At 35.5% G+C, this 26,464-nt stretch overlaps 1 protein-coding gene across 1 annotated transcript in view; it reads left to right on the forward strand.

The window, feature by feature from the left end:
* LRP6 (LDL receptor related protein 6) overlaps nucleotides 1-26,464 on the forward strand; it is a 184,908-nt gene that overhangs the window by 153,183 nt on the left and 5,261 nt on the right. Inside the window, exons 15-21 of the mRNA XM_061205368.1 lie at nucleotides 292-482; nucleotides 12,484-12,693; nucleotides 14,876-15,001; nucleotides 19,474-19,710; nucleotides 20,378-20,488; nucleotides 24,133-24,363; nucleotides 26,007-26,143. Of these exons, the coding sequence (XP_061061351.1) occupies nucleotides 292-482; nucleotides 12,484-12,693; nucleotides 14,876-15,001; nucleotides 19,474-19,710; nucleotides 20,378-20,488; nucleotides 24,133-24,363; nucleotides 26,007-26,143 (1,243 nt within the window). The remainder of the gene's footprint in view (nucleotides 1-291; nucleotides 483-12,483; nucleotides 12,694-14,875; nucleotides 15,002-19,473; nucleotides 19,711-20,377; nucleotides 20,489-24,132; nucleotides 24,364-26,006; nucleotides 26,144-26,464) is intronic.

Raw genomic sequence — 26,464 nt, forward strand, 5'->3', positions numbered from 1 at the left:
CTGCTATTTTCTTTTATTTATTGTATTATTCCAAAAGCATAATGCTGCCTGTATCTAACACTTTGTTTTATTAATTCCTTAAAGTTAACTCCCTAAGAACTTCTGTGCACCCTTTGTTACTATTATTGAAATTAATATATCCCATGACCTTCAAAAAAATATGTTCTAAAACATTTAAAAATAAGATTTAGAAATATTATTTTACTTCCTTTTGTCTTAATCAACAGCAATATTCTCATTTTGTGTGATTTCTTACTTTGGTAAACTTATAGTTTCCTCCTTTCTCTTCAGGTATATGTATTTTACCAATCTTCAGGAAAGGTCTCCCAAAATTGAACGAGCTGCTTTAGATGGAACAGAACGGGAGGTCCTCTTTTTCAGTGGCTTAAGTAAACCAATTGCTTTAGCTCTTGATAGCAGATTGGGCAAACTCTTTTGGGCTGATTCAGATCTCCGGCGAATTGAAAGCAGTGATCTCTCAGGTACCCCAGAAATGTGTTTCCTTATTTTGATTTGAGTTATTGAGATGATTCACCAATAGCATTTGTATTTTCCTTCTATTGTATTATTTTTGTACACATTTCTTTACAGTTTTATTCACTAAGAATAGTCAGCATCAAGTTGGTTGGGAAGCACTTTTTCTTTAACCATCAACATGATTACTCCATTTTTATCTAATAACTTGCCAATTTTCTTGATTTGGGCTCCATAAATAATATGTTTCTAATGCATCTCTTCTCCTTTTCTAATTCTTCTGCTCTACTTTGTCTTATCTCTGGCCTGAATTCTAGCCTATGATTAGTCTCCTGCCTGCTGATTTTTCCCCCCTGAAAGTTTACACACTGTTCCTAAATTAATTTTCTGAAGCATAGTTTTTAATCATGTCACTAACTATACTCAAAAAACCCTTCAGGGTACTCTTATAACCTGAAGAAAACAAGTCTGGTTGAATGCTTAAGTTGGTATTTTCCTTTCACAAACTCATCCTCAAACTCAAATGATCTTAACATTCCTGGTGTGTTTTAATGAAATTAAATAATTTGTTTGTCTTCAGATATACTTTTTACTTTCTCATTTCTCTGTGGTCCTCTCTTTACAATCATGTTTATTCCCCTACCCCCAATTTCTGAAGTCCAAATACTCTGTGTGGTCTCATTAGTGATCAGGGAAATGAAATTAAAATAATACACTATTTATATCTATCAGAGTCGTAAAATATGATGTTGATTATTCCCAACATTGGCCAGAATGGTAGAAAATGACATGCTCTCATACACTTTTGTAGAAGTGGAAATTGGTAGAACCTTTTGGGAGGGCCATTTGCTGGTAAATTTCTCTTTCAGATAGCTGTCTTACAGAAACACTGACCCCGTTGCACAACAGTGTTTGCTGAGAATTATTTGTAATAATCTATCACAGAGAAATACATTCTAGTATATCAAGGGTATGAAATATTATAATCATTCAGTAAATATTAGTCATTCAGTAGATCTGTGTGTACTGACATAGAAGGATGATTTTTAAAATTAAGTTGTATAGTAATGTTTATTAAGATTTAGTTTTATTTAAAATTTAAAACTATATTATACACACACACACACATATAAGTACGCATACACACACACACTATATACTATATATACTGGCAAATTGCCTCCAAAAATGTATGTACTACACACACACACACAAACACATACATACACATACAATATGTATACTATTAATAAATATATAGGTATGTATGTTTGTATATTCCTTGAGAAATATGCAAACAAATAAACCTTGAGAAAGGTATGGAAGGTTAGCATACTAATATGTTAAGAGTATTTATTTCTGTATCATTTAAGTTTTATATTTTTGCATATATGTGTAACTTGTTTAAAAATTTAAGAAACTCTGTCTTTTCAGGTTCAAATGCCTCCCTTCCATTGTGCCTTCTTTGATTCCAAACAGTCATGCACTCACTGTGTGTGTGTGTGCACACACCTTGCAGAGTATACTCTTTCCCTTACCTGATCACCTGTATCTCTTACATCCCCTCTAATTTGTATAATAGTTATTTATATCAGTGTTTTAACTCTTTCTAGTATTTAAGGTGGGTTTTCCCCCTTCTTTCCTTTTCACTTTTTCTCTTCATTTATGATGTTTATTTTTTGTTATAAAAGCAGCACATGTTTATTAAAGACAGTTTAGCAAATAAAAAAAGAAAATCCAAAACACTATCATTATTTATTTATTTTTAAAACATCTTTATTGGAGTATAATTGCTTTACAATGGTGTGTTAGTTTCCGCTTTATACCAAAGTGAATCAGCTATACGTATACATATATCCCCATATCTCCTCCCTCTTGTGTCTCCCTCCCACCCTCCCTATCCCACCCCTCTAGGTGGTCACAGAGCACCGAGCTGATCTCCCTGTGCTATGCAGCTGCTTCCCACTAGCTACCTATTTTACATTTGGTAGTATGTATTAGTCCATGCCACTCTCTCACTTCGTCCCAGTTTACCCTTCCCCCTCCCCATGTCCTCAAGTCCATTCTCTACGTCTGCGTCTTTATTCCTGTCCTACCCTAGGTTCTTCATAACCCTTCTTTTTTTTAGATTCCATATATATGTGTTAGCATACAATATTTGTTTTTCTCTTTCTAACTTACTTCACTCTGAATGACAGACTTTAGGTCCATCCACCTCACTACAAATAACTCAGTTTCGTTTCTTTTTATGGCTGAGTAATATTCCATTGTATATATGTGCCACATCTTCTTTATCCATTCATCTGTCGATGGACACTTAGGTTAATTCCGTGTCCTGGCTATTGTAAATAGAGCTGCAATGAACATTGTGGTACATGTCTCTTTTTGAATTATGGTTTTCTCAGGGTATATGCCCAGTAGTGGGATTACAGGGTCATATGGTAGTTCTATTTTTAGTTTCTTAAGGAACCTCCATACTGTTCTCCATAGTGGCTGTATCAATTTACATTCCCACCAACAGTGCAAGAGCATTCCCTTTTCTCCACACCGTCTCCAGCATTTATTGTTTGTAGATTCTTTCGATGATGGCCATTCTGACTGGTGTGAGGTGATACCTCATTGTAGTTTTGATTTGCATTTCTCTAATGATTGGTGAGGTTGAGCATTCTTTCATGTGTTTGTTGGCTGTCTGTATATATTCTTTGGAGAAATGTCTATTTAGGTCTTCTGCCCAGTTTTGGATTGGGTTGTTTGTTTTTTTGATATTGAGCTGCATGAGCTGCTTGTAAACAAAACACTATCATTATTAATGCTTCTTTTTTTGTTTATTCATGTTTTATTGTTTGTTTTTCCACCCTTAATTATGAAATGGTTCCAACATACGGAAAGTATAGAATTTCTGCCATCCAGCTTTGTCAAATCTTAGTGTTTGAACAAATAACACATAAGGGAATCCCCATAAGGTTAACAGCTGATCTTTCAGCACAAACTCTGCAAGCCAGAAGGGAGTGGCAGGACGTATTTAAAGTGATGAAGGAGAAAAACCTACAACCAAGATTACTCTACCCAGCAAGGATCTCATTCAGATTTGACGGAGAAATTAAAAGCTTTACCGACAAGCAAAAGCTAAGAGAATTCAGCACCACCAAACCAACTTTACAACAAATGCTAAAGGAACTTCTCTAGGCAGGAAACACAAGAGAAGGAAATGACCTACAATAATAAACCCAAGACAATTAAGAAAATGGTAATAGGAAGATACATATCGATAATGACCTCAAATGTAAATGGATTAAATGCTCCAACCAAAAGACATAGACTGGCTGAATGGATACAAAAACAAGACCCGTATATATGCTGTCTACAAGAGACCCACTTCAGACCTAGGGACACATACAGACTGAAACTGAGGGGATGGAAAAAGATATTCCATGCAAATGGAAATCAAAAGAAAGCTGGAGTAGCAATTCTCATATCAGACAAAATAGACTTTAAAACAAAGACTATTACAAGAGACAAAGAAGGACACTACATAATGATCAAGGGATCAATCCAAGAAGAAGATATAACAATTGTAAATATTGATGCACCCAACATAGGAGCATCTCAATACATAAGAACAAATACTAACAGCCATAAAAGGGGAAATCGACAATAACACAATCATAGTAGGGGACTTTAACACCCCACTTTCGCCAATGGACACATCATCCAAAATGAAAATAAATAAGGAAACACAAGCTTTAAATGATACATTAAACAAGATGGACTTAATTGATATTTATAGGACATAATTGATATTTATAGGACATTCCATCCAAAAACAACAGAATACACATTCTTCTCAAGTGCTCATGGAACATTCTCCAGGATAGATCATATCTTGGGTCACAAATCAAGCCTTGGTAACTTTAAGAAAATTGAAATCGTATCAAGTATCTTTTCCGACCACAACGCAATGAGACTAGATATCAATTACAGGAAAAAATCTGTAAGAAATAGAAACACATGGAGGCTAAACAACACACTACTTAATAACCAAGAGATCACTAAAGAAATCAAAGAGGAAATCAAAAAATACCTAGAAGCAAATGACAATGAAATCACAATGAGCCAAAACCTATGGGATGCAGCAAAAGCAGTCCTAAGAGGGAAGTTTATAGCAATACAATCCTACCTTAAGAAACAAGAAACATCTCAAATAAACAAGCTAACCTTATACCTAAAGCAATTAGAGAAAGAAGAACAAAAAACCCCAAAGTTAGCAGAAGGAAAGAAATCATAAAGATCAGATCAGAAATAAATGAAAAAAAAATGAAGGAAACGATAGCAAAGATCAATGAAACTAAAAGCTGGTTCTTTGAGAAGATAAACAAAATTGATAAACCATTAGCCAGACTTACCAAGAAAAAAGGCGAAGACTCAAATCAGTAGGATTAGAAATGAAAAAGGAGAAGTAACAACTGACACTGCAGAAATACAAAGGATCATGAGAGATTACTACAAGCAACTCTACGCCAATAAAATGGACAACCTGGAAGAAATGGATAAATTCTTAGAAATGCACAACCTTCTGAGCCTGAACCAGGAAGAAATAGAAAATATGAACAGACCAATCACAAGCACTGAAATTGAAGCTGTGATTAAAAATCTTGCAACGAACAAAAGCCCAGGACCAGATGGCTTCACAGGCGAATTCTATCAAACATTTAGAGAAGAGCTAACACCTATCCTTCTCAAACTCTTCTAAAATATAGCAGAGGGAGAAACACTCCCAAACTCATTCTATGAGGCCACCATCACCCTGATACCAAAATCAGACAAAGATGTCACAAAGAAAGAAAACTATAGGCCAGTATCACTGATGAACATAGATGCAAAAATCCTTAACAAAATAGTAGCAAACAGAATCCAACAGCACATTAAAAGGATCATGCACTATGATCAAGTGGGGTTTATCCCAGGAAGGCAAGGATTCTTCAATATGCGCAAATCAATCAGCGTGATACACCATATTAACAAATTGAAGGAGAAAAACCATATGATCATCTCAATAGATGCAGAGAAAGCTTTCGACAAAATTCAACACCCATTTATGATAAAAACCCTCCAGAAAGTAGGCATAGAGGTAACTTACCTCAACATAATAAAGGCCATATATGACAAACCCACAGCCAACATGGTCCTCAGTGGTGAAAAACTGAAACCATTTCCACTAAGATCAGGAACAAGACAAGGTTGCCCACTCTCACCACTGTTATTCAACAGAGTTTTGGAAGTTTTAGCCACAGCAGTCAGAGAAGAAAAAGAAATAAAAGGAATCCAAATCGGAAAAGAAGAAGTAAAGCTGTAACTGTTTGCAGATGACATGATACCAAACATAGAGAATCCTAAAGATGCTACCAGAAAACTACTAGAGCTAATCAATGAATTTGGTAAAGTAGCAGGACACAAAATTAATGCACAGAAATCTCTTGCATTCCTATACACTAATGATGAAAAATCTGAAGGTGAAATTAAGAAAACACTCCCATTTACCACTGCAGCAAAAAGAATAAAATACCTAGGAATAAACCTACCTAAGGAGACAAAAGACCTGTATGCAGAAAATTATAAGACACTGATGAAAGGAATTAAAGATGATACAAATAGATGGAGAGATATACCATGTTCTTGGATTGGAAGAATCAACATTGTGAAAATGACTCTACTACCCAAAGCAATCTACAGATTCAATGCAATCCCTATCAAACTACCAATGACATTTTTCACAGAACTAGAACAAAAAATTTCACAATTTGTATGGAAACACAAAAGACCCCAAATAGCCAAAGCAATCTTGAGAAAGAAAATCGGAGCTGGAGGAATCAGGCTCCCTGACTTCAGACTATACTACAAAGCTACAGTAATCAAGACAGTATGGTACTGGCACAGAAACAGAAATATAGATCAATGGAACAGGATAGAAAGCCCAGAAATAAACCCACGCACATATGGTCAACTAATCTATGACAAAGGAGGCAAGAATATACAGTGGAGAAAAGACAGCCTCTTCAATAAGTGGTGCTGGGAAAACTGGACAGCTACATGTAAAAGAATGAAATTAGAACACTCCCTAACACCATACACAAAAATAAACTCAAAATGGATTAAAGACCTAAATGTATACCAGACACCATCAAACTCTTAGAGGAAAACATAGGCAGAACACTCTATGACATAAATCACAGAAAGATCCTTTTTGACCCACCTCCTAGAGAAATGGAAATAAAAACAAAAATAAACAAATGGGACCTAATGAAACTTCAAAGCTTTTGCACAGCAAAGGAAACCATAAACAAGACGAAAAGACAACCCTCAGAATGGGAGAAAATATGTGCAAACGAAGCAACTGACAAAGGGTTAATCTCCAAAACATACAAGCAGCTCATGCAGCTCAATATCAAAAAAACAAACAACCCAATCCAAAACTGGGCAGAAGACCTAAATAGACATTTCTCCAAAGAAGATGTACAGATTGCCAACAAACACATGAAAGAATGCTCAACATCATTAATCATTAGAGAAATGCAAATCAAAATAAGATACCATCTCACACCAGTCAGAATGGCCATCATCAAAAAATCTACAAACAATAAATGCTGGAGAGGGTGTGGAGAAAAGGGAATGCTCTTGCACTGTTGGTGGGAATGTAAATTGATACAGCCACTATGGAGAACAGTATGGAGGTTCCTTAAAAAACTAAAAAACAGAACTACCATGTGATCCAGAAATCCCACTCTTGGGCATATATCTGGAGAAAACCATAATTCAAAAAGAGTCATGTACCACAATGTTCATTGCAGCTCTATTTACAATAGCCAGGACATGGAAGCAACCTAAGTGTCCATCGACAGATGAATGGATAAAGAAGATGTGGCACCTATATACAATGGAATAGTACTCAGCCATAAAAAGGAACGAAACTGAGTTATTTATAGTGAGGTGGATAGACCTAGAGACTGTCATAGAGGTGAAGTAAGTCAGAAAGAGAAAAACAAATACCGTATGCTAACACATATATGGAATCTAAAAAAAAAAAGAAAAAAAAATGGTCAGAAGAACCTAGGGGCAAGACAGGAATAAAGATGCTGACCTACTAGAGAATGGACTTGAGGATACAGGGAGGGTTAAGTGTAAGCTGGGACAAAGTGAGAGAGTGGCATGGACATATATACACTACCAAACATAAAATAGATAACTAGTGGGAAGCAGCCGCATAGCACAGGGAGATCAGCTCAGTGCTTTGTGACCACCTAGAGGGGTGGGATAGGGAGGATGCGAGGGAGGGAGATGCAAGAGGGAAGAGATATGGGGACATAGGTATATGTATAACTGATTCATTTTGGTATAAAGCAGAAACTAACACACCATTGTAAAGCAATTATACTCTAATAAAGATGTTAAAAAAAAATCTTAGTGTTTGGCCATATTTGCTTTTGAACCTCTCTTCCTCCTTCTCTCTCATGAAAAAAAAAAATATTAGGGAGAATTTGAAGCCCTTGTGTATCCCTCCCCAATTCTGTTTTCCTCCCTCTTTCCTCAGAGGTAACTTTTGATGTGTTTCTCTGCCATGCATGTTTTGCTTTCTCTCTCTCTCTCTCTCTCTCTCTCTCTCTCTCTCTCTCTCTCTCTCTCTGTGTGTGTATTTTCTACCATGTACACTCACACATACATTTAAGCTTTTTTTCACTTTTTAAAATTAGTATAAATAGTCTCATGTATTCTTTTGTCACTTGCTTTTTTCAGATATATCATGGTTTTGAGATGATCCCTCTTGATCCACAAATCTATGTCAGTTATTTTCAATGCTAAATAGTATTTCATTGTATGATCATCCTACAGTTTCTCTATTCTGCTATCTAAACTGCTATTTCCAATTTTTTGCCATTAAAAGCAGTGCTGCAGTGTATATTCTTATGTACATATTTGAGTATTTCTCTGTGGCCTAAACTTAGTAGTGGGATTGCTATGTAATGCGGTATGTATATATTCAACTTGAATATGTCTATTCAGATTGCTCTCCAAAGTGATTATATCAGTTTAGAATCCCCACCAGAAGTATATGAGTTTCTCCTCCAGTACTTGGTACTTTTAGACTTCTGAGTTTTTACCAATCCAATAGTTTTAAAGGTATATCTCATTATTAATAAAATATGCATTTCTCTATTTGAATTTGAGGTTAATTTATTGGTCATTCATGTTTCATCTGTGAATTACAATTCGTAGTTTTTGCCCATTTTTCTATTACTGATTTCTAGTAATTCTTTATTCAGGATGTTAATCCATTATCAAGTTACATACATATTGGAGGAGAGTTGTTATGTTTAAGGAATTCAGTCTTTTCATTCATGACTGTGAGGTATCCTTCCATTTAAAAGTCTTCTTTAATAATTTTTGGTATGCCTTCATACTTTCCTCTATAGAGAAAGATATGTATTACATAAATCTTTCAGTTTGTGATTTACCTTTACACTCTCCCAGTGGTGTCTTTAGATGAAAAAGAAGTTATTTTTATTGTAGTAAAGTTTATTAATTTTTCCCTTTATGATTAGTGCCTTTTATGTTATATTTAAGAAGTCTTTGACTTCTGCATAGTCACAAAGATATTTTCTTGTGTTTTTTCCTAAAATGTTTTTGTTTAACTTTTCTTATTTTAGATCTCTAATCAATTTGGAATTTATTTTTGTGTATGGTGTAGACAGGGGTTAAGTTTTATTTTATTTTCCACATTACTATTTGATTCAACACTGTTTCTTTTGAGAAGACCATCCTTTCCCCACTGTTCTCTCCTGTCACCTTTGTTATAAATGAAGTGATTATATTAGTGTAACTTTGTGCCTGGACTCTAATCTTCCCTTGGTCATTTTGTCTTACATAATATATTGTCTTAATTATTAAAACTTTATAACAAATTTATCTGGCAGTGTACATCTTTAGTATTTCTTCAAGATTACCGTGGCTATTGTTGACACTTTGCATTTCCATATACATTTTAGAATCAGCCTCTGAGTTTCCACCAAAAAGCAAAAACCTACTAGAATTCTGTCTGGTTTGCTTTGAATTTATAGATTAATTTAGGGAGAATTGTTATCTTTATAATATTAGTCTAGATTCTAAACCATGAACATGGTATATCCCTCATTTATTTAGAACTTTAATTTCCCTCAGTGTTTTGTAGTTTTCTGTGTAGAGGTCTTGCCTGTCTTTCATTGGAATTATTCCTTGGTATTTAATGCTTTTGAATGCTAGTGGTAAAGAGTAGTCTGAATATTTAATATTTCATTTTCTGGTTGTGGCTGGAATATAGAAATACAGTTTTTCCCTTCTTCCCCAGTCTGGTACATTGTGCTTGTTCCCAGGGACCTTGCTAAATTAGAATTTTCTATGTTACAGAATCATTTGTCTACAAATGAGGAGAGTTTTATTTTTTCTTTTCCAGTCCTTTTTCTTTGTTGCCTTATTACACTGACTGGGACCCCCCAGTACAATATTGAATAAAATAATAGAATCCTTAGATTTTTTTTGTTTCATTTTGTTTTTGCTTTTCATTATTTGGGGGAAGCATTCAATACTTCTTGATTAGGTTTTATGTTTGCTAAGGTTTTTCTGTAGATAACTTTTAAAAAGCAGATTAAGGAAATTCTCTTCTGTTCTTAGTTTGCTAGAATAAATCAAACTTGGTATGATACATTATCCCTTTTACATATTGCTGGATTTGATTTGCTCATGTTTTGTTTAAGATTTTTACATCTGTGTTCATGGGAAAGATTACCCCATAATTTTCCTTTCTTATAATGTACTTGTTGGCATCTTGCTATCAAGGTTACATTGGCCTCATAAAAAGAAATGTTTCCTTTTTTTACGTTTTGTGAAAAAGATTAGTATAATGGTAGGTTTTTTTTCCCCCCTTCCTTATATATTCACAGATAATCATATACTTTTTTCATGGGATATCTTTCTACTTAGTATTTTTAGCCTCCTACAGAGCTTTTATACTGGACTGCATTTAGTATATGCTTAGATTGTTGAATAAATATGTCTTTTCATTGCTGATTCCAGAGTTTTATAACTGCCATCAGAGTAAATCAGTAGATCTGGGCCTCCAGCAACACTGTTGACCTCTTATTTTCCCCAGTTGTCCAATTGAGGCCATCCTTCCAATACCACCAACTAATCTTTTTTTAATCACTCTTAGTGTTACAGTTTTAAATTTAATTTTAATTTTCATCAAAGTAATACATGTAGATATAGAAATCAAATGGTTCTAATTGGCCTACAAAAACCAAGTCTACTGCTCTACTCCTTCCTCCTCTCAGTTCCTACTCTCAGAGGCATCTCTGATAGTTTAAAATAACTTGTTTAAAACTGCTGCTTCATGATTTTTAATTTTTAGATACCACAATTTGACTTCTTTTAATGGAAGATAATGATTTTGCTGTCTTAAACCATATATCCCTAACATACCTATATGAACTCTCCTCCCATCCTCCCAGCTTAGTTATATCATAATTTTTAAGTTCATAATTATTTGTTATTTATGGCTATGAAAATATTACCATCAGCTACATTTCCTTCTGTAGCTTTTTTTCTCTCTGAAATTAATCTTATCTAATGTAAATATTGTTTCAGTATATGCAGATGCATCAAGCAATCCATCTTTTTTTCTTTTTAACTGAAGACGTACCTCCTGAATTTCTTTGTCATCTTGCTCCAGTCTGGATTTGCTTGCTTTCTAGGCCAACTTTCTTTCACCGTTATCCTGGGAATGTACTTGCCAGTCTCCTTGGTGCTGAACCTGCTGTTTCCCAGATTCCGTTTCTTTCGTTAATTCCTTTTTCGTGATAGATCACATCCTCTATTAGCTTCTTGAAACGAGATTCATAGGAGGCTAAAATTCTTGATCTGTTGTCTGTCTGTTCTCCAACTTGTAAATTTTATATCGCTTTTCCACTCTTCTGTCCCATTTGTCCTTATGGGTTTATGCCTTCATTTTTTACCATCGTTTTAGTAGATTTTTAGGAGGGAGCTTAAGTAGACTGTGTTTAACCCACCATGAATCTGAATGTTGACTTAGGTGGTGCCTTCTCATCTGTAATACCTCCCCACTTTTCTCCATTTATTAAAACTTAGCTTTATGCTTGCCTCTTTCCTGGAACTTTCCCTGATATTTCCAAAGTATTAAGCTAATGTCTTTCTTTGATCAAACACTTAGGACCAGGGAAAAGTTCTATAGATATTTGAAGGATGATTAGGAGGAAGAGAGAAGGAATTAATGTATTTTATTCTTTCTGAATGAGGGAGAAGCTATGGGGGTGGGCAGTGGGGCACAGATTTCAGCACACTATGTGAAAGAACTTTATCCTAATTCAGCAGTAGAATAGACTGCCTCTTCAGAGTCTGGATGGCTCTGTGTCTGGGGTGTTGTAGAAATCTTATTTTGAGGTGAAGCTTGAACCAGGTAACCTTTGAGTCCTTTTTCCTGTGTTCTGAGTGGCCCGGTGGGGGAGGGTGGTGTTCTTCACAGACGCCTTGGGTGTGCTCGGCAGGTGGGAGAAGCCGAGAACACAGAGCTCTCGGCCCACCACCACTGCTTCATCCAGAGAAGTACTGTTTTTGTGTGTTATACATGTTAGAGAGTTTGATAAGACTTAATTTGAAAGATGGACTGTGCTTTAAAAAATTTTTGAAAGGGACTCAAGTTCTTTTCTACATCTCTATGAACTTAGTATCTACTCTGTATTGGACGCTTATTTGCTCTTGATTGCACTTGGATGTCTAGTCTGTTAACCTGTTTTCTGGTATGTATATATCTTTTCTTCTCAGAATGATTTTTAAGTTTTCTGGTAGAGAGCTTATCATATTTTCCTTTTCAGTACTTTAAAAATCTAACTGGTTTTCAGTAAATAGCTGTTGAATGTATGACTTGACCCACATGCATCATTTCTGTTGAATGTTCTCCTTTCCAAGGTGCCAACCGGATAGTATTAGAAGACTCCAACATTCTGCAGCCTGTGGGACTAACTGTGTTTGAAAACTGGCTCTATTGGATTGATAAGCAGCAGCAGATGATTGAAAAAATTGACATGACAGGTCGAGAGGGTAGAACCAAAGTCCAGGCTCGAATTGCCCAGCTTAGTGACATTCATGCTGTAAAGGAGCTGAATCTTCAGGAATATAGTAAGTGTTGGTGGTGTACTGCTAATCGCAAGATTCATGTTTGTTGTAAGAAATGATATAAAATTAAGATGTTGTTTTGTGTCTTCTTATTTCTTTATCTTTAAGATTTTCATACACTTTTAGTTTTGCCTTTTTTTTTTTTTTTAACTCTTCATGTTTTTAAAGCCTTATATTCACCTGGGAGCTTTTTCATATGAAATACCTTTTCCTCATGAAACAGGAGTGGGGGAAAGGAATGGTATTGCTCATTTTCAAAAATTTCCCCAGGTATAGCAAGGACTCTGCTTGTCATGTTTTTTCTTTCTCTCCTTCAGCCCTTTTAAGAATATTGGTATACAGCATATATTTCTTTTGTTCCATGTACATCCCCATGGTTTCAACAAAAGCAAAAGTTACATTTATATAATGATGACTTATCATGGAAATAAACCTATTCTTAAGCAAAAGCAAAACAAACTAAAAATTAGTGTGTAAACTTAGTGAAGACTGTGTTTAATAAGAGCTTGTTTTTTCCCCTCTTGGATAAGTTTTTCAATTCTAGTTTAGAAAAGTGGCCATAAATTATTTTTTTATCTTACTGAAAACTTTTGAAAATGACTAGTCATCTTGGCCTAGTTAACGTGTGTTTATGTAATACTATTAACTCTTGTTAATATGTGTCTGTCATCAAATGTGCCTTCCTAGCAATCACTACTACAGGTCTTATACAGTATATCAGGAATGCAAATGTTAAATGGAGGACTAATGAGAGAAGTATTGAAACTCCTTAACTTCTTGGCACAATGCTTCAGAAATGAATTGGAGTATGAAAGGAGGGAAGAGGAATGAGAGCACCGTAGCTTGTTCAAGTCTTCATTGTCTTGTCAGTGTTCATGAACTTAGAAGTTAAGTTAGGAGGTATTTGAGATTTAGAAAGTTAGAATTGTTGTCATCCTATGTTATGACATATAATTCATGCTGAATATTTAACAGAAATAAGGTAGAGATGATATAATGGCTAAGTTATTTATTCAGTTGATACGAACATTTTATTGCAGAAAAATCTCAGTGAAGGTTTTCAGAATTTCAGGGGGAATATCTTTAAAATTTAACATTTAAATATGGTTTTATATTTAGAAAAACTTTTTTTTTCAAATTTCTAATAACGTTAAAGAAAATGGGATTGCTGTTTATGAAAAGTGTCATGAATTAAAAGGTTGAGAAAGTGCTGTATAGGTTGTACATCTTAATACAAGGACTGGGGTGTCTGCTTTGTGTGATACTACACATATGTGTAGTATCACACATCTGCTCATTTGTACAGAGCTGGCTCCCTCAGTCTCATCAACACACACTGAAGCAGGATTGATGTGTTACTGAGAAAAGAGTCACATAATAAATGGGTGGCTACTGGGATGACAGCTGTCAAGTTGCTTTTGACACGAGCTAAGTAGAAAAGTCAAAACAATGATTTCATTAAATACAACTTATGAGACAGACTTTGAAATGTGCCTGACAGTGTATTTATTTAATTTAACCCAAATATGAGGAAATTAAACATTTGTAACATTGCAAGTTCTTTTGCAGTTGACCAAGCAAATAATTTTGATTGTCTCTGGGTGGTTAGATTCACGTGAACTTGTTTTTTCTTCTAACAACTCTAATTTTCAGCAGGTTCCTCATTGGAGTATACTTTTTGAGTGAAATCATCTTATCTCTCAGAAAGGTAGAATTTCAGAGTTAAAAATCTTTAGAAGAGTTTTTATATTTTAAAGAGAATAAAATCCAAGTTTCAGCATTCTCCCTAGCAATTTTTTTAGTTTGAATAATCAGCTTTTCTTAGTCACAAAAATTAACATGAGCTGTACCGTTACCTTACTTTAAATACTGTAAAATATTTTATGTATAAATATGTAAAGACAGTGGTTAGCTATAAGTATTTTGTGTTTTAAATTGTTGTCCTCCTTGTAGATTGTGTCGGGATGGGGTGAGAAATTATATTGTGTGGAAATAAAATTCAAAGGGATTTTACATTTGGTTTTGTTGGTAACTCAAAAATAATTGATTTTGGCTGGGCTGTTCTTCCTTCTTCCTCCCTCCCTTCCTTTTCTTTTTCCGTTCTTTCTTTTTCTTTCCTTTCTTTTTTCTCTTCTCTTCTCTGCTCTTCTTCTCTTTTCTTCTCTCTTCTCTCTTCTCTTTGCAGGACAACACCCTTGTACTCAGGATAATGGTGGCTGTTCACATATTTGTCTTGTAAAGGGAGATGGTACTACAAGGTGCTCCTGCCCCATGCACTTGGTTCTGCTTCAAGATGAGCTACTATGTGGAGGTAAATATGTTATTATTTTTTTCTGAAAGTCTAAATGCCAATCATGTTCCAAAACTTAGTCTAGCATTCTTTGATTTGACAGTGAAATTGCTTTCTCCTAACTTGATTGCTCACTTATATTTCATTTTCTGCACTATACTAGGCTTTTGGATTATTCTAAGAGTGAATTCATCATGACAAGTGATAGGTGTAACCTAACCCTGGGACTAAGGCAAAAGGGGAAACTCATAACTGTGAATGAGTCTATTTCCTAATAAAAAAGTAGCTTTTCCCACCCCAAAGGGTAACAAGGTGAATTAATTCTACCTCCTATAGTCTCCATCCACTGAATCCTAGATTCTGTCAGTTTATATGTCATTGCTGGGAGTGTGACCAGTGAAAATAATACTCTTTTGTTCAGTTCTGTCAGCAGTTCCCTGTTGTTTCTCTTACTTACCTAGCCAAAAAAAAAAAAAAAATTTTTTTAAAGATATCACTGAGTAGTAATAATGTTGTAGTGAAATTGGTTCAGTCACTCACGGGACCATAACAGATTGGTATATTCCTTTGTTAAAGCAAAGTATGGTAGCTTCAAATGCCATTATAATATTTATTCCCTTAATTCAGAAATTCTCCTCTCGGGGATGATTCTAAGTTAATTCAACTGAAGGAAAAAGACTATTCTCTACAGTGACAGAAATTTAAAAACAATTTCTAATGATAGGAAAGTTAGTAAAATAACTGAGTTTATATAGCTGTTAAACATTATGAGCATAAGCTGATGTAAAAATGTAGCCAAAATTTGGGGCAAGTGGAAAAAAAATATTAAAATTGCGTTTTCTACTATGATGAGAATTACGTAAAAAACGTATTTCTGTGAACAAAGATTGAAAGGGCTTACACTCAAAATATAAAAATTATTGATAAGATGGTATTATAAGAATATTTTATTCTTCTAACTTTCCTTTAAGTTTTTTTTAAAAAATAAGTAACATGTATTGAGTAGCAGCTATGAGGCACTCTGTTTGGACTGCAGAAGATTTGCAGATCTTTGACACAGAGCATACAGTTTAGTCGGGGAGATCAGATATGTGCATAGTAAAAGTTAAGCTCTGGTACTTGAAGTATCTCTCCCCAAAATAGCAGGCATTACACAACAATGTGAATATATTTAATGCCACTGAACTGTATATTTTAAAATGGCTAAAGTGGTAAACTTGTTACATATATTTTACCACAATTAAAAAAAAAACAAAAACAAGTGTTTCCATGTCAGGGTGCCAGATTATTGCTCTAATAAGGCAAATCCTAGAAAAATATGCCTTTATGTAATGATAACGTAGGTAAAACTGAATCAAAGATATCACCTTTCATTTAGAAAATGTCCTGTAAAAGACCAGTGTTTTTTTCCTTCACATTTAGTGATTGTTTTTAATGTATATATTAAATGCATAGTTTTATTAAATGCATAGTTTTTAACAAATGTGTACAATGGTGTTACCAACACCCAAATCTAGACATACGGTGTTTTCATTAAGAAAAGTTCCGTGTGTCCTAGCAGCCAGTTCTCTTCCAGAAGTAACCACTTTTTTGATTTTCATCCTCATAGTTTAGCTTTGCCTGTTCTTGAACTTTATATAAGGAATCATGACGTACGTACTCTATGTCTGGATTCTCTTGCTTAATATAATATTTTTGAGATTCATCCTTATAGTGGAGTGCATCAGTCATTTTTATCTTTTTATTGCTACGTAGTATGTTTCATTGTATAAATAAGCCACAGTTTATTATTCTTGTGTTGAGGGACATTTTAATTGTTTTCAGTTTTTGTTACTAAGAGTGAAACTGCAGTGGATGTTTTTATACAAGATTTTTCTTGTGACTTAACATTGATTTTACAATGGAGGTAAATGAAATACAGAATCCTAATTCCTCTGCTTGACCTTCAAGATGTGTTTTCATTTCAGCCTATTTTACCAACCCATCTCATTTGTATTTCTGCCCAATCTGCTCACTTTATTTCTGTGTGGCTGTTTGGAGTTTGACATCACTGTGACATGTTCTGTTTTGTTTTGCTTCTGCGGATTTTCTTGTGGTATTTCAGGGATGTATTTTTCTTCTTGCCTGCGCATTCTCAATCTCTCATTTTCAAGGTGCAGCTGATGAGTCTTCCTCATGGTCTTTGAAACCCTCACTAGCTGTTACTGTTGTCCCTTTTTCTGAATTGTAGCACTTGTTAGCACCATGCAGCTCGGAGTTACATAATCATTTGTTTTATATTCATTAGTGTGTTCCTAGCCCCAACCAAATTAAAAGCTCTTTAAGGACATGGACCATATTTTATGTGTTTTTATTCTCCATGTGATCTGTTTCAGTGCTCTATACATAATAGGCTCAAATTTCCTCTAAAAAAATCCCTCAAATTCTCCATGTAAAGTGTTCACTTGTAATCTCTATTCTCTATCCAATATTCTCTATTTTAAGGATAAAAGGTTTTCTGATCCATAGTCATATAATAAAGTTGTGTTCTCTAGAGAATTTACTAACAGACAAGTTTTTAAAAGGAGTCAGTGGGCCTGTGATACAGTAGTAAAGGCAATGGGCTAAAAGTAAGGAGACTGCCCTTCTAGTCCTCTTTTTTTTTTTAATCACTCTTGTTCATAGGAAGCTCTTTGACCTTGGTGATCACTTAGCCTCTCTGAACCTCAGTTTCTTCATTTGCAAAACAAAGAAATTCAGATTGAATGACAGTTCTCAAACTGGTCTCAGCATATTTTTACATTTTAAAGAACTGATGAGGAGAGCTTTTGTTTGCATAGGTTATATTTATCTGTATTTACCTTAGTAGGATTTGAAACCAAGAACTTTAAAAAATATTTGTTAAAAAATAGCAATAATAAACCTTTACATGTTCTCAAGTTAAAACTGTTAAGAAAATTAACTGTATTTTCTAAAGCAAAATAATTTTAGTGAGAAATATGGCATTATTTTTACATTTTTGTAAATCTCTTTAATGTTGGGCTAGATTCTCATGTCTACTTCTGCATTCAGTCTGTTGTAGTATGTAGTTTTGTTGAACTACATGAAGAAATTTGGCCTCATACAGATATGAGGAAAATGGAGGACTGTAACATAGCCTTTTCAAATAATTATGTACATTTATCTTGAATTCTACACCAAATCTTGACAAGTGGTTGTTTTCTATAGGTTTAGTTGTAATGTGGAATTTGAAACCATATCAGTTCACTTTTCATAGTCTCTTATGTTGAAATCTGTTAATTTATCTTGTGCTCAGAATGGATATTTTACCCATGCAGTATTTTGTAACCTTATGCCTTGGTCATTTGGAAATATTAGAATTCCATTCAGAAATTCCCAGATCTTCAGATTTTGATGCGTTTCATTATACAGTATCGAAAAAAATAACATTAATATTACCACCAATCTCATCATAAAAATATTTAAGTACTAGGAGTCTGTCAAGTTTACAGTTTTGGATATAGGTCTTCCAAAATTATAATTTCTGATTGAAAGTTCCAGTGTTATAATTTGCCACAGAAGTACAGTGTTATGATTTGCTATTGTTTTCCTTGAAATAATTGACTCACTGGTTCATTTTTTAAAAACTTCCTGCCAAATACCCAAGTGCAAATATCGATAGTTTATCTGTCAGTTGTTCTTTCACATCAGAAGGGTGTCCCATTTTAGGTTGCGTTTATAGCTCAGAATGCTTTCCCTTAAGAAACCATCATGCTGAGGTATGCAACGCGAGCTTTATACATGCTTCCCATTTTGTCAGACAGTATTGAGGAGACATGTACTCAAAGAATTGATTTTAATGTAATTAATATTTTTATTGATTCATCAAGAACATTCTTAAATGAAACTGGCTTCCCCAATGCCCCCCACCCCGTATGTATGTGACTATGTAGAATGCATTGACTACTAGTACAGTTTGGTGCCATTGCCTTGAATCTGCTAAGGTGCCAAGAGTTTTACCCACCATTTCTTTTGTGGCACCAGTGCAAGTGACATGTTAATATTATTATAAAATAGTTTTTGTCAATTCCCTGAAAGAGGTCGCAGGTTAGGAACCCCCAGGGGTTTGTGGACCATTATTTGAGAACCTCAGGGCTAGAAAAGTAATGAATTCTAAGGTAACTTTAAAATATTTGGAGGTCGATGATTATAGTGATGATTCCTAGGGTTATGTGTGAGATTATAACGGATTGCAAATACAGTAATCCTACTTGAATTATAGTATATGAGAAAACTTCTGCCTTAATAGTTTTGCAAGTTAGTGAGTCTAAATGAAGTACTGTCAGAATTATATTTCTTCTCTGATTCGGTGAGACACTTTACACATTTTATCTATTATAAAGTGTTTTGTACATGCTAATTATTAAATGGGCTTCACTCAGGGGTAAATGTTTGTACCTCTGTGTGACAATGATTGTGTTTTTGTCACTCCCCTCCCCCTTGTTCATTTGAAGAACCCCCAACATGTTCTCCTCAGCAGTTTACTTGTTTCACGGGAGAAATTGACTGTATCCCTGTGGCTTGGCGGTGCGATGGGTTTACTGAGTGTGAAGATCACAGTGATGAGCTCAATTGTCCTGTGTGCTCAGAGTCCCAGTTCCAGTGTGCCAGTGGGCAGTGTATTGATGGTGCCCTGAGATGCAATGGAGATGCCAACTGCCAGGATAAGTCAGATGAGAAGAGCTGTGAAGGTATCCGAAATCCCTAGGCCTGGTTATGGAGTCCTTTTTCAATTAAGTTGTTTGAAATTCAGAGTATTGCTTTGGCTCATTCAGTGGTAGATTTGGGGTTTTTCAAGTGTATTTGACTTTATTATTTCTAAACATAGTAGCATGTTCTAAATTGTTTTAATTCACTTAACATGCGTAAGGTTTATACACGTTAATAAGCTTTGCAAGTTGAGAAATGAGGCCAAAACATTAGACCTTCAGTATGTAAAACTAGTCCTTGTTTCCAGTGAGCGCTCAGTTAGTGGATTTATTTATTACAACATAAAATAATTTCATATTTTCTTCTTTTATCTGCTAACCTTTAACACAGTAAAAAACAACCACGATAAAAACAAATTCTCTGGAAATTTTTAGTGTCCAGAAATGCATGTAGAATTCTTTAATTCTTGACAGAATTATTAGTGAAAGATGAAATTTAGTAACGGACAAAATAGGAAATTTTGTGCTGGATTCCTTTGTCTTCTCTTTTCTCTCGACCAGTTGAAATCCCCAGAGAATAATTTGTAAGTTTTCTCTAAAAGTCTAATTTGTTTTTCATTTGCACCCAGAAAGCACTTTTTGACTTTTGCCAGAGTTTACCTTTACATGGTAGCAAAAATAAGAAAACTATTTGCATTTTTTTCCTCAGTGCTTTGTTTAATTGATCAATTCCGCTGCGCCAATGGTCAGTGCATTGGAAAACACAAGAAATGTGATCATAATTTAGATTGCAGCGACAAATCAGATGAACTGGATTGTTGTAAGTATGACTAAAACCTTGTTTATTACTCTTAAGGGAGAATTTTTCAAGTACTTTTCTTTATGTGTGAGGTTCACTTAACAACCAGTACTTCCTTATTAAGAAACAAGTTATTAAGTTAGTTATTTGTACCAGGGATTTCTTACATTTTATATTTAATAATTTCTTAAAGGCAGTAGTTTTCTTATGTACAAAAATCTTCACAGAAACATTTAGTAAAGCATCAGAAAAGAATATTGTTTTGCCAAAACTAAAGTTAGGAAATTCTCAGTTTAGATATGTAGAAATCAATCAGTGGTCTAAACTTAAGAGTTTCTGAACATTGGTCCCTTTGTTTAAAATCTCCCTTTTTTTTTCTGGGTAATCTTCTACCAGTCTCTCAGTGACTTTAAGAGCTTCCTTAAAATGCAGCCTGAGGATACTTGAGCCACCATACACCCCTAGGTCTAGAGACCTTAGGCTAAATAACCTGTATTTCTTCAGGGTTCATAACTATTGACTAATGTCCTAACATAAAATATATCCCAAATTGACAAACAGTTCTGAATGGAATTCAACACAAGCCAGGTCTACCTACCCTGGTTTTGTGGAGTTTAGACAGAACTCATTTTAAAGCTCTTTAATCTTAACAAAGACTTTAAGCTGGTATTTTTACAAAATTCAAATGGGAGACTCACTAAAATTTTTGGAAACTATTCATTTATTCAGCAAGCATGTGCTGAATACCTACTGTGTGCTGAGGATGCATGGTACCTGTACCAAGGTTCTCAAAGTCCTCTGTGGTTGGAGGTAGTAGTAATAAGAGGGATTTTAAAGCCAGGCAGAGATGGATTTGAATTCCAACTTCACCGCTTACCAGCATTTATTTGCTCTTGTTAGGCCTCAGTTTCTCCATCTTTAAAATGAAGATAATATTTAGCGTGGCTGTTGTGAGAAAATTAAATGATTTAATGTATATAAAACATACAGTTTGGCTCATAGTAGATACTTGATAAAGGAGTGTGATAAGTGATATTAAATGTGCTATAATAGAACTCTATACAAGGATTAGCACAAAGAAGAGAGTAGTCATATCTTTAGGAATGAAGATGGGGTTCATCAGGGAAAACGTCTTAGAAAAATGGTGCATAAGGTTGGTGGGTGTTGGTCAGTGAATAGTGTTACTTATGCGGATAAGTGGAGAGATTGCATTCCAGGCAGAGGGACTGTCCTGTCCTGCTCAAAACCAGAGTGAAACAAGCACCTTTGAGAAGTTACATGTAAACTGGACTGCCAAAATACAGGCTCCTGTCTTGAGGGGTGTCAGCTGGAGATAGCATATGTAAAGGTGAGATCACGAAGGATTTTGCTTTTCCTCTAAAGAGTCTAGACAGTATTCCAGAATAATGGTGAGCCATTGAAAAACTTAAGTGAAGGACTGGCATGGCTACATAATTGTGAAAGCTGTAAAGCAGATGCATTGGAGGTGATAAGATTATGGCAGGGAAATTTTTTAGATTGGTTTTAGATTTGAAAATTTTTTGACCACATCAAGAAGAATACAAAGATGTGAGTACACACAAATGAAAGTGTCATACAACAATATTTACCTATATTGTGTGGAACGCATTCTGAAGTTTTCTGTTTCAAAATGCTGGTTTCAACCCACTAAGTTGTTTTTACCATCTAATGACTTGCAGCCTATAATTTTAAAATGCTTTGGAGGCTATTGTAGTTCCAGCAGAAGACGGTGGAGGTCTAAATCAAGGGGAGCAGTGGTGGTGGAAAGGAGGGAGGGGATAGGTTTCAAAGTTATTCCAGAAATAGAATAAAAAGGGTTTGGTAACCACTTAGAGTTGATAAGTCTAGGTTGACTCACAGGCTACCTCATTGAGTGACTGGAGTCATAAACTAGAATATATGGCAGAGACTAAGAACCCAAGTATCGTTTTGTATCTTGACTGTGGAAGTCATGTTTAGCTGATGTAGATTTTTAATTAGTTTATTTTTGTTTTAAATTTAATTTAAATTCCTTTAATTTGCTACAGGTGCCATCATTTATTTATGATCTACCTTACCCCTGGAATCTAGGAAACATTGACAAATGATGGTGACTACGAGTTCAGTTTGGATTATGTAGCATTGAAGCTCAAGAGAGAGAGATGGGCTTTTTAGTTTATTAATGTTAATTACAGCTGAGGCAGTAGACGAAATCTCCTAGGGAGAGTAAGCAGCGGAGGAAAATAGCAGGTGGTAGACAGAACTCTGGGAAGCACCTGCACTTGAGGCAGACAGAAGAGAATGAAGCCAACAAGAGGAAACAGAACAAATAATCAGATGGTAAAACTGAGAGAGTGGTACCTTGGGAGGATCAGGCATTTTTGAGAAGAAAACAGGAGTCAGCAATATCGAATGCATAGAAATGTCAGAAGAAGAGTTTATTGACTATGGCAAATAGGAGAACTTTGACCTTTGCAGACTAGTTTCATTGTGGTGATGAGGACAGAAGTCTAATTTCAGTGAGTTAAGATGTGACCCAGAGACTAAGAATTGGAGATGGTGAGTGTAAATGTTCTTTCTTGAAGGTTGGCGTTAGAGAGGAATGCCAGTGCGCTGAAAAAGAATGAGAAAGATGGTCTGTTGCTCACAAGGACTAAGGAGTCTGTGCCTCCGAGTCCATAGGTGGTAATATGGGACTGACAGTCCCTACATATTATGTAACTTAGTGATGTTGTTTTCTCTCATTTCTTGGATTTAATCATAGGGTGAGTTAGCTGTGTGGATGGGCGCTTTTGAGGCAAGATGAAGCAGAAGGGAGGTTTTTAAAGGATCTGCAATTGTGAAATATAGTCTGACTATTCAGAATGGAAAGATTTTCCTTCTGAATAGAAGAGTAATGCTCTGAATCTGATGAGCCCTTTTGCTGTTTCCCTCTACCTCTAATATTGATGCCCTCTGCTTCTAAAGCCTCAGATAGCTCAGGGATTCCATGAAGATAGATGCCATGGGCATCTCATGCTCTGGCTTTTCTTTCTGAGTCCTCAGGTACTCAAGTATCAGAGACCTTATATTCCTTGCCCTCAGGCAACTAGACTCACCCTTAAGGCAGCAGTATATTGGGCCTGAGAGCTAACGCTCATCTGTAGCTTCTACTTTCTCTTCACCAGGCCTAAATGTCACTTTTCAGACCTAAAATCAAGCTCAGAGCTGATTTTGGCTTCTTTACCATTCCAGGTAAAACATTTGATGACTTTTCCAGGTCCATCCCTTCTGACCCTAAAATTTTCTCTGAAATTCCAAAGTAACCTTATTGATTTTTATGATATACAGAATGAAGTAGGATAGATTTTATCTATATATGTGGTTTTAAGCTTCTTAATGATGTTTAAATCTATAATTAACATTTTTGTTACTGATTTACAATTATACTTCCCAATGTATTGTTCTATGTCTGTTTTCACTTAAGGATAATTCGTTTTGATTCCTAACAATGACGTTTATGTATATATCCATGGGGCATGATGGATATGTATTCATAAAAGAGAAAAGTGTTTATGAGTTGTCTTCATTAGCCTCACATTCTGCTTGTAAGCCCTCTTTTTAATTACTATTTTGAACCTACAGTTGTTTTTCCATTATATAACTGTACTGCGTTCCCATTTTAGATCCAACTGAGGAGCCAGCACCACAGGCCACCAATACAGTTGGTTCAGTTATTGGAGTAATTGTTACCATTTTTGTGTCTGGAACCATATACTTTATTTGCCAGAGGATGTTGTGTCCACGTATGAAGGGCGATGGGGAAACCATGACTAATGACTATGTAGTTCATGGACCAGCTTCTGTGCCCCTTGGTTATGTGCCACACCCAAGCTCTTTGTCAGGATCTCTTCCAGGTGAGCTGAGACTGATCCATTGAGAATCAAGTCTTGGGTCCTGGCAAGATTGCCACGTTTCCATTATGGAAACAGAATACTGCCTACAGTCTATTTCAACGTAGACTGCTTTGGGTTTAAACAATTATAAGAACAAATGTTCTCTTTTACTTTTAGCACCTTCTCTTTACACAGAAGTCCTTAGGTATGGTTTGGTAGAAATTGCCAAAGGATATAAAGCAAATATATGTACATACAAGCATTTATATATAATACATTTACTGCATATACTGCGTTTCTGGATGTGCTCTACTGAAAATGAATCAACTGGTCATTTGGTGAAAAGAGTCATAAACCACAATTCTTGAGGTTCACTACCAAGAGACCTCAGTACTACTGAGCCCAGGAATTAAAGGAGGCCAAAAAATGGATGAAGATTCCTTTTCAGCAAACAGAGATTTAGAAATACCTGAGTGAGAGCAGGGAGGTATATATCGTCTTATGTTTTCTCCTAACTTAGGTGATGACAGTGGGAGTAGGGTTTGTTCAAACATAGCCAAGTTGCCAGATGTTCTATACGTGGGAGAGACCATATTGCTCTAGGGGCATACAGCTTGCTTTTCTTTTTTTTTTTTTTTTTTTAATAAATTTATTTATTTTTGGCTTCGTTGTGTCTTTGTTGCTGCGAGTGGGCTTTCTCTAGTTGCGGCGAGCAGGGGCCACTCTTCGTTGCTGCGCGCGGGCTTCTCATTGCGGTGGCCTCTCCCGCTGTGGAGCACGGGCTCTAGGCGCGCGGGCTTCAGTAGTTGTGGCTCGCGGACTCCAGAGCACAGGCTCAGTAGCTGTGGCGCATAGGCCTATCTGCTCCGTGGCATGTGGGATCCTCCCGGGCCAGGGCTCGAACCCGTGTCCCCTGCATTGGCAGGCGGATTCTCAATCACTGCACCACCAGGGAAGCCCCAGCTTTCTTTTCAATGCATTTTGGTACCCTCAGTGAAAAGAAACCTTTCTTGTAATAAATATGGAGAAAGAGATACCAGGCCAAGAGCCCTGTGAAAATAAGAACTTATTCTGGATGTTAATTCTAAGGAAACATGTGATTTTTAACACTGTTAATGATTCCTTGTTACCATACCTAACTTTGTTAGTGGAATCTGGGAAGTCACTTTGAAAAAATGGAATTTCTTCTTTAGCATTGTAGTTGTGATTCCAACAACATTTGCATCCAGTAGATAAAGCAATAATCTTCCATGCAGTGAATTTATGCCCTTAAAAATGGGTTTAGTTTTCTTTTGAGATCTATTACTTAGTCTGCTCTGCTTTGCAGCCTCCACTCTCCACAGTTCTTTCTTTCTTAGATCCTCTAAGAGGTTGAAAACCTCTCAGTTTGAAGAGCTCTGCTTCCATTCTGGGGAAGAGGAAGGGCTGGGAGCTATTCATGGCCTTGTTCTAGGCCAGCTCTCAATGGAAGTGTCCACTTCTAGGGAACATTTGTTTCTCTTTTCCATTAAGTGTTTTCAATTATTATTGGGAAAAGAGGGCATAAATTGTTTTAAAGCCAAACTATTTGACTATTGGTATTTGTAATTCTAGTACTGAATAAAATTATTTCATGCATTTTTATACATCTTATTCAACTTCAGTATTATCCTCCTTCATTTTAGGAATGTCTCGAGGTAAATCAATGATAAGCTCCCTCAGTATCATGGGGGGAAGCAGTGGACCCCCTTATGACCGAGCTCATGTCACAGGAGCATCGTCGAGTAGTTCTTCAAGCACCAAAGGCACTTACTTCCCTGCAGTAAGCAGTCTGTTTTCCTTTGTTCACTTTGAATACTAAGATAAACAGGATCTTAGATTTTTAATTTATTTAAATGTGGGTACTCAGTGATGGTAATATAAAAAGTTTTTTAGTATAGAATTTAGGTATATAAGGCTCAAAGGAATTACCACCACGTGAGCACTTAGAAATCTTTCTTTAAGTTTACTGTGTAGCAACCAGCATATTTGAAAACACTGACATTAATTTCATATACTGGGTAAAAGTAGAACTATTGAATAGTACCTCCTGAGAGGCTAAGGACCTTCATTCCATGACCTCCCAAGAGAAGAAGCACACCTG

The sequence above is a fragment of the Eubalaena glacialis genome, chromosome 11 (assembly GCF_028564815.1).
Source record: "Eubalaena glacialis isolate mEubGla1 chromosome 11, mEubGla1.1.hap2.+ XY, whole genome shotgun sequence".
Lineage (NCBI taxonomy): Eukaryota > Metazoa > Chordata > Mammalia > Artiodactyla > Balaenidae > Eubalaena > Eubalaena glacialis.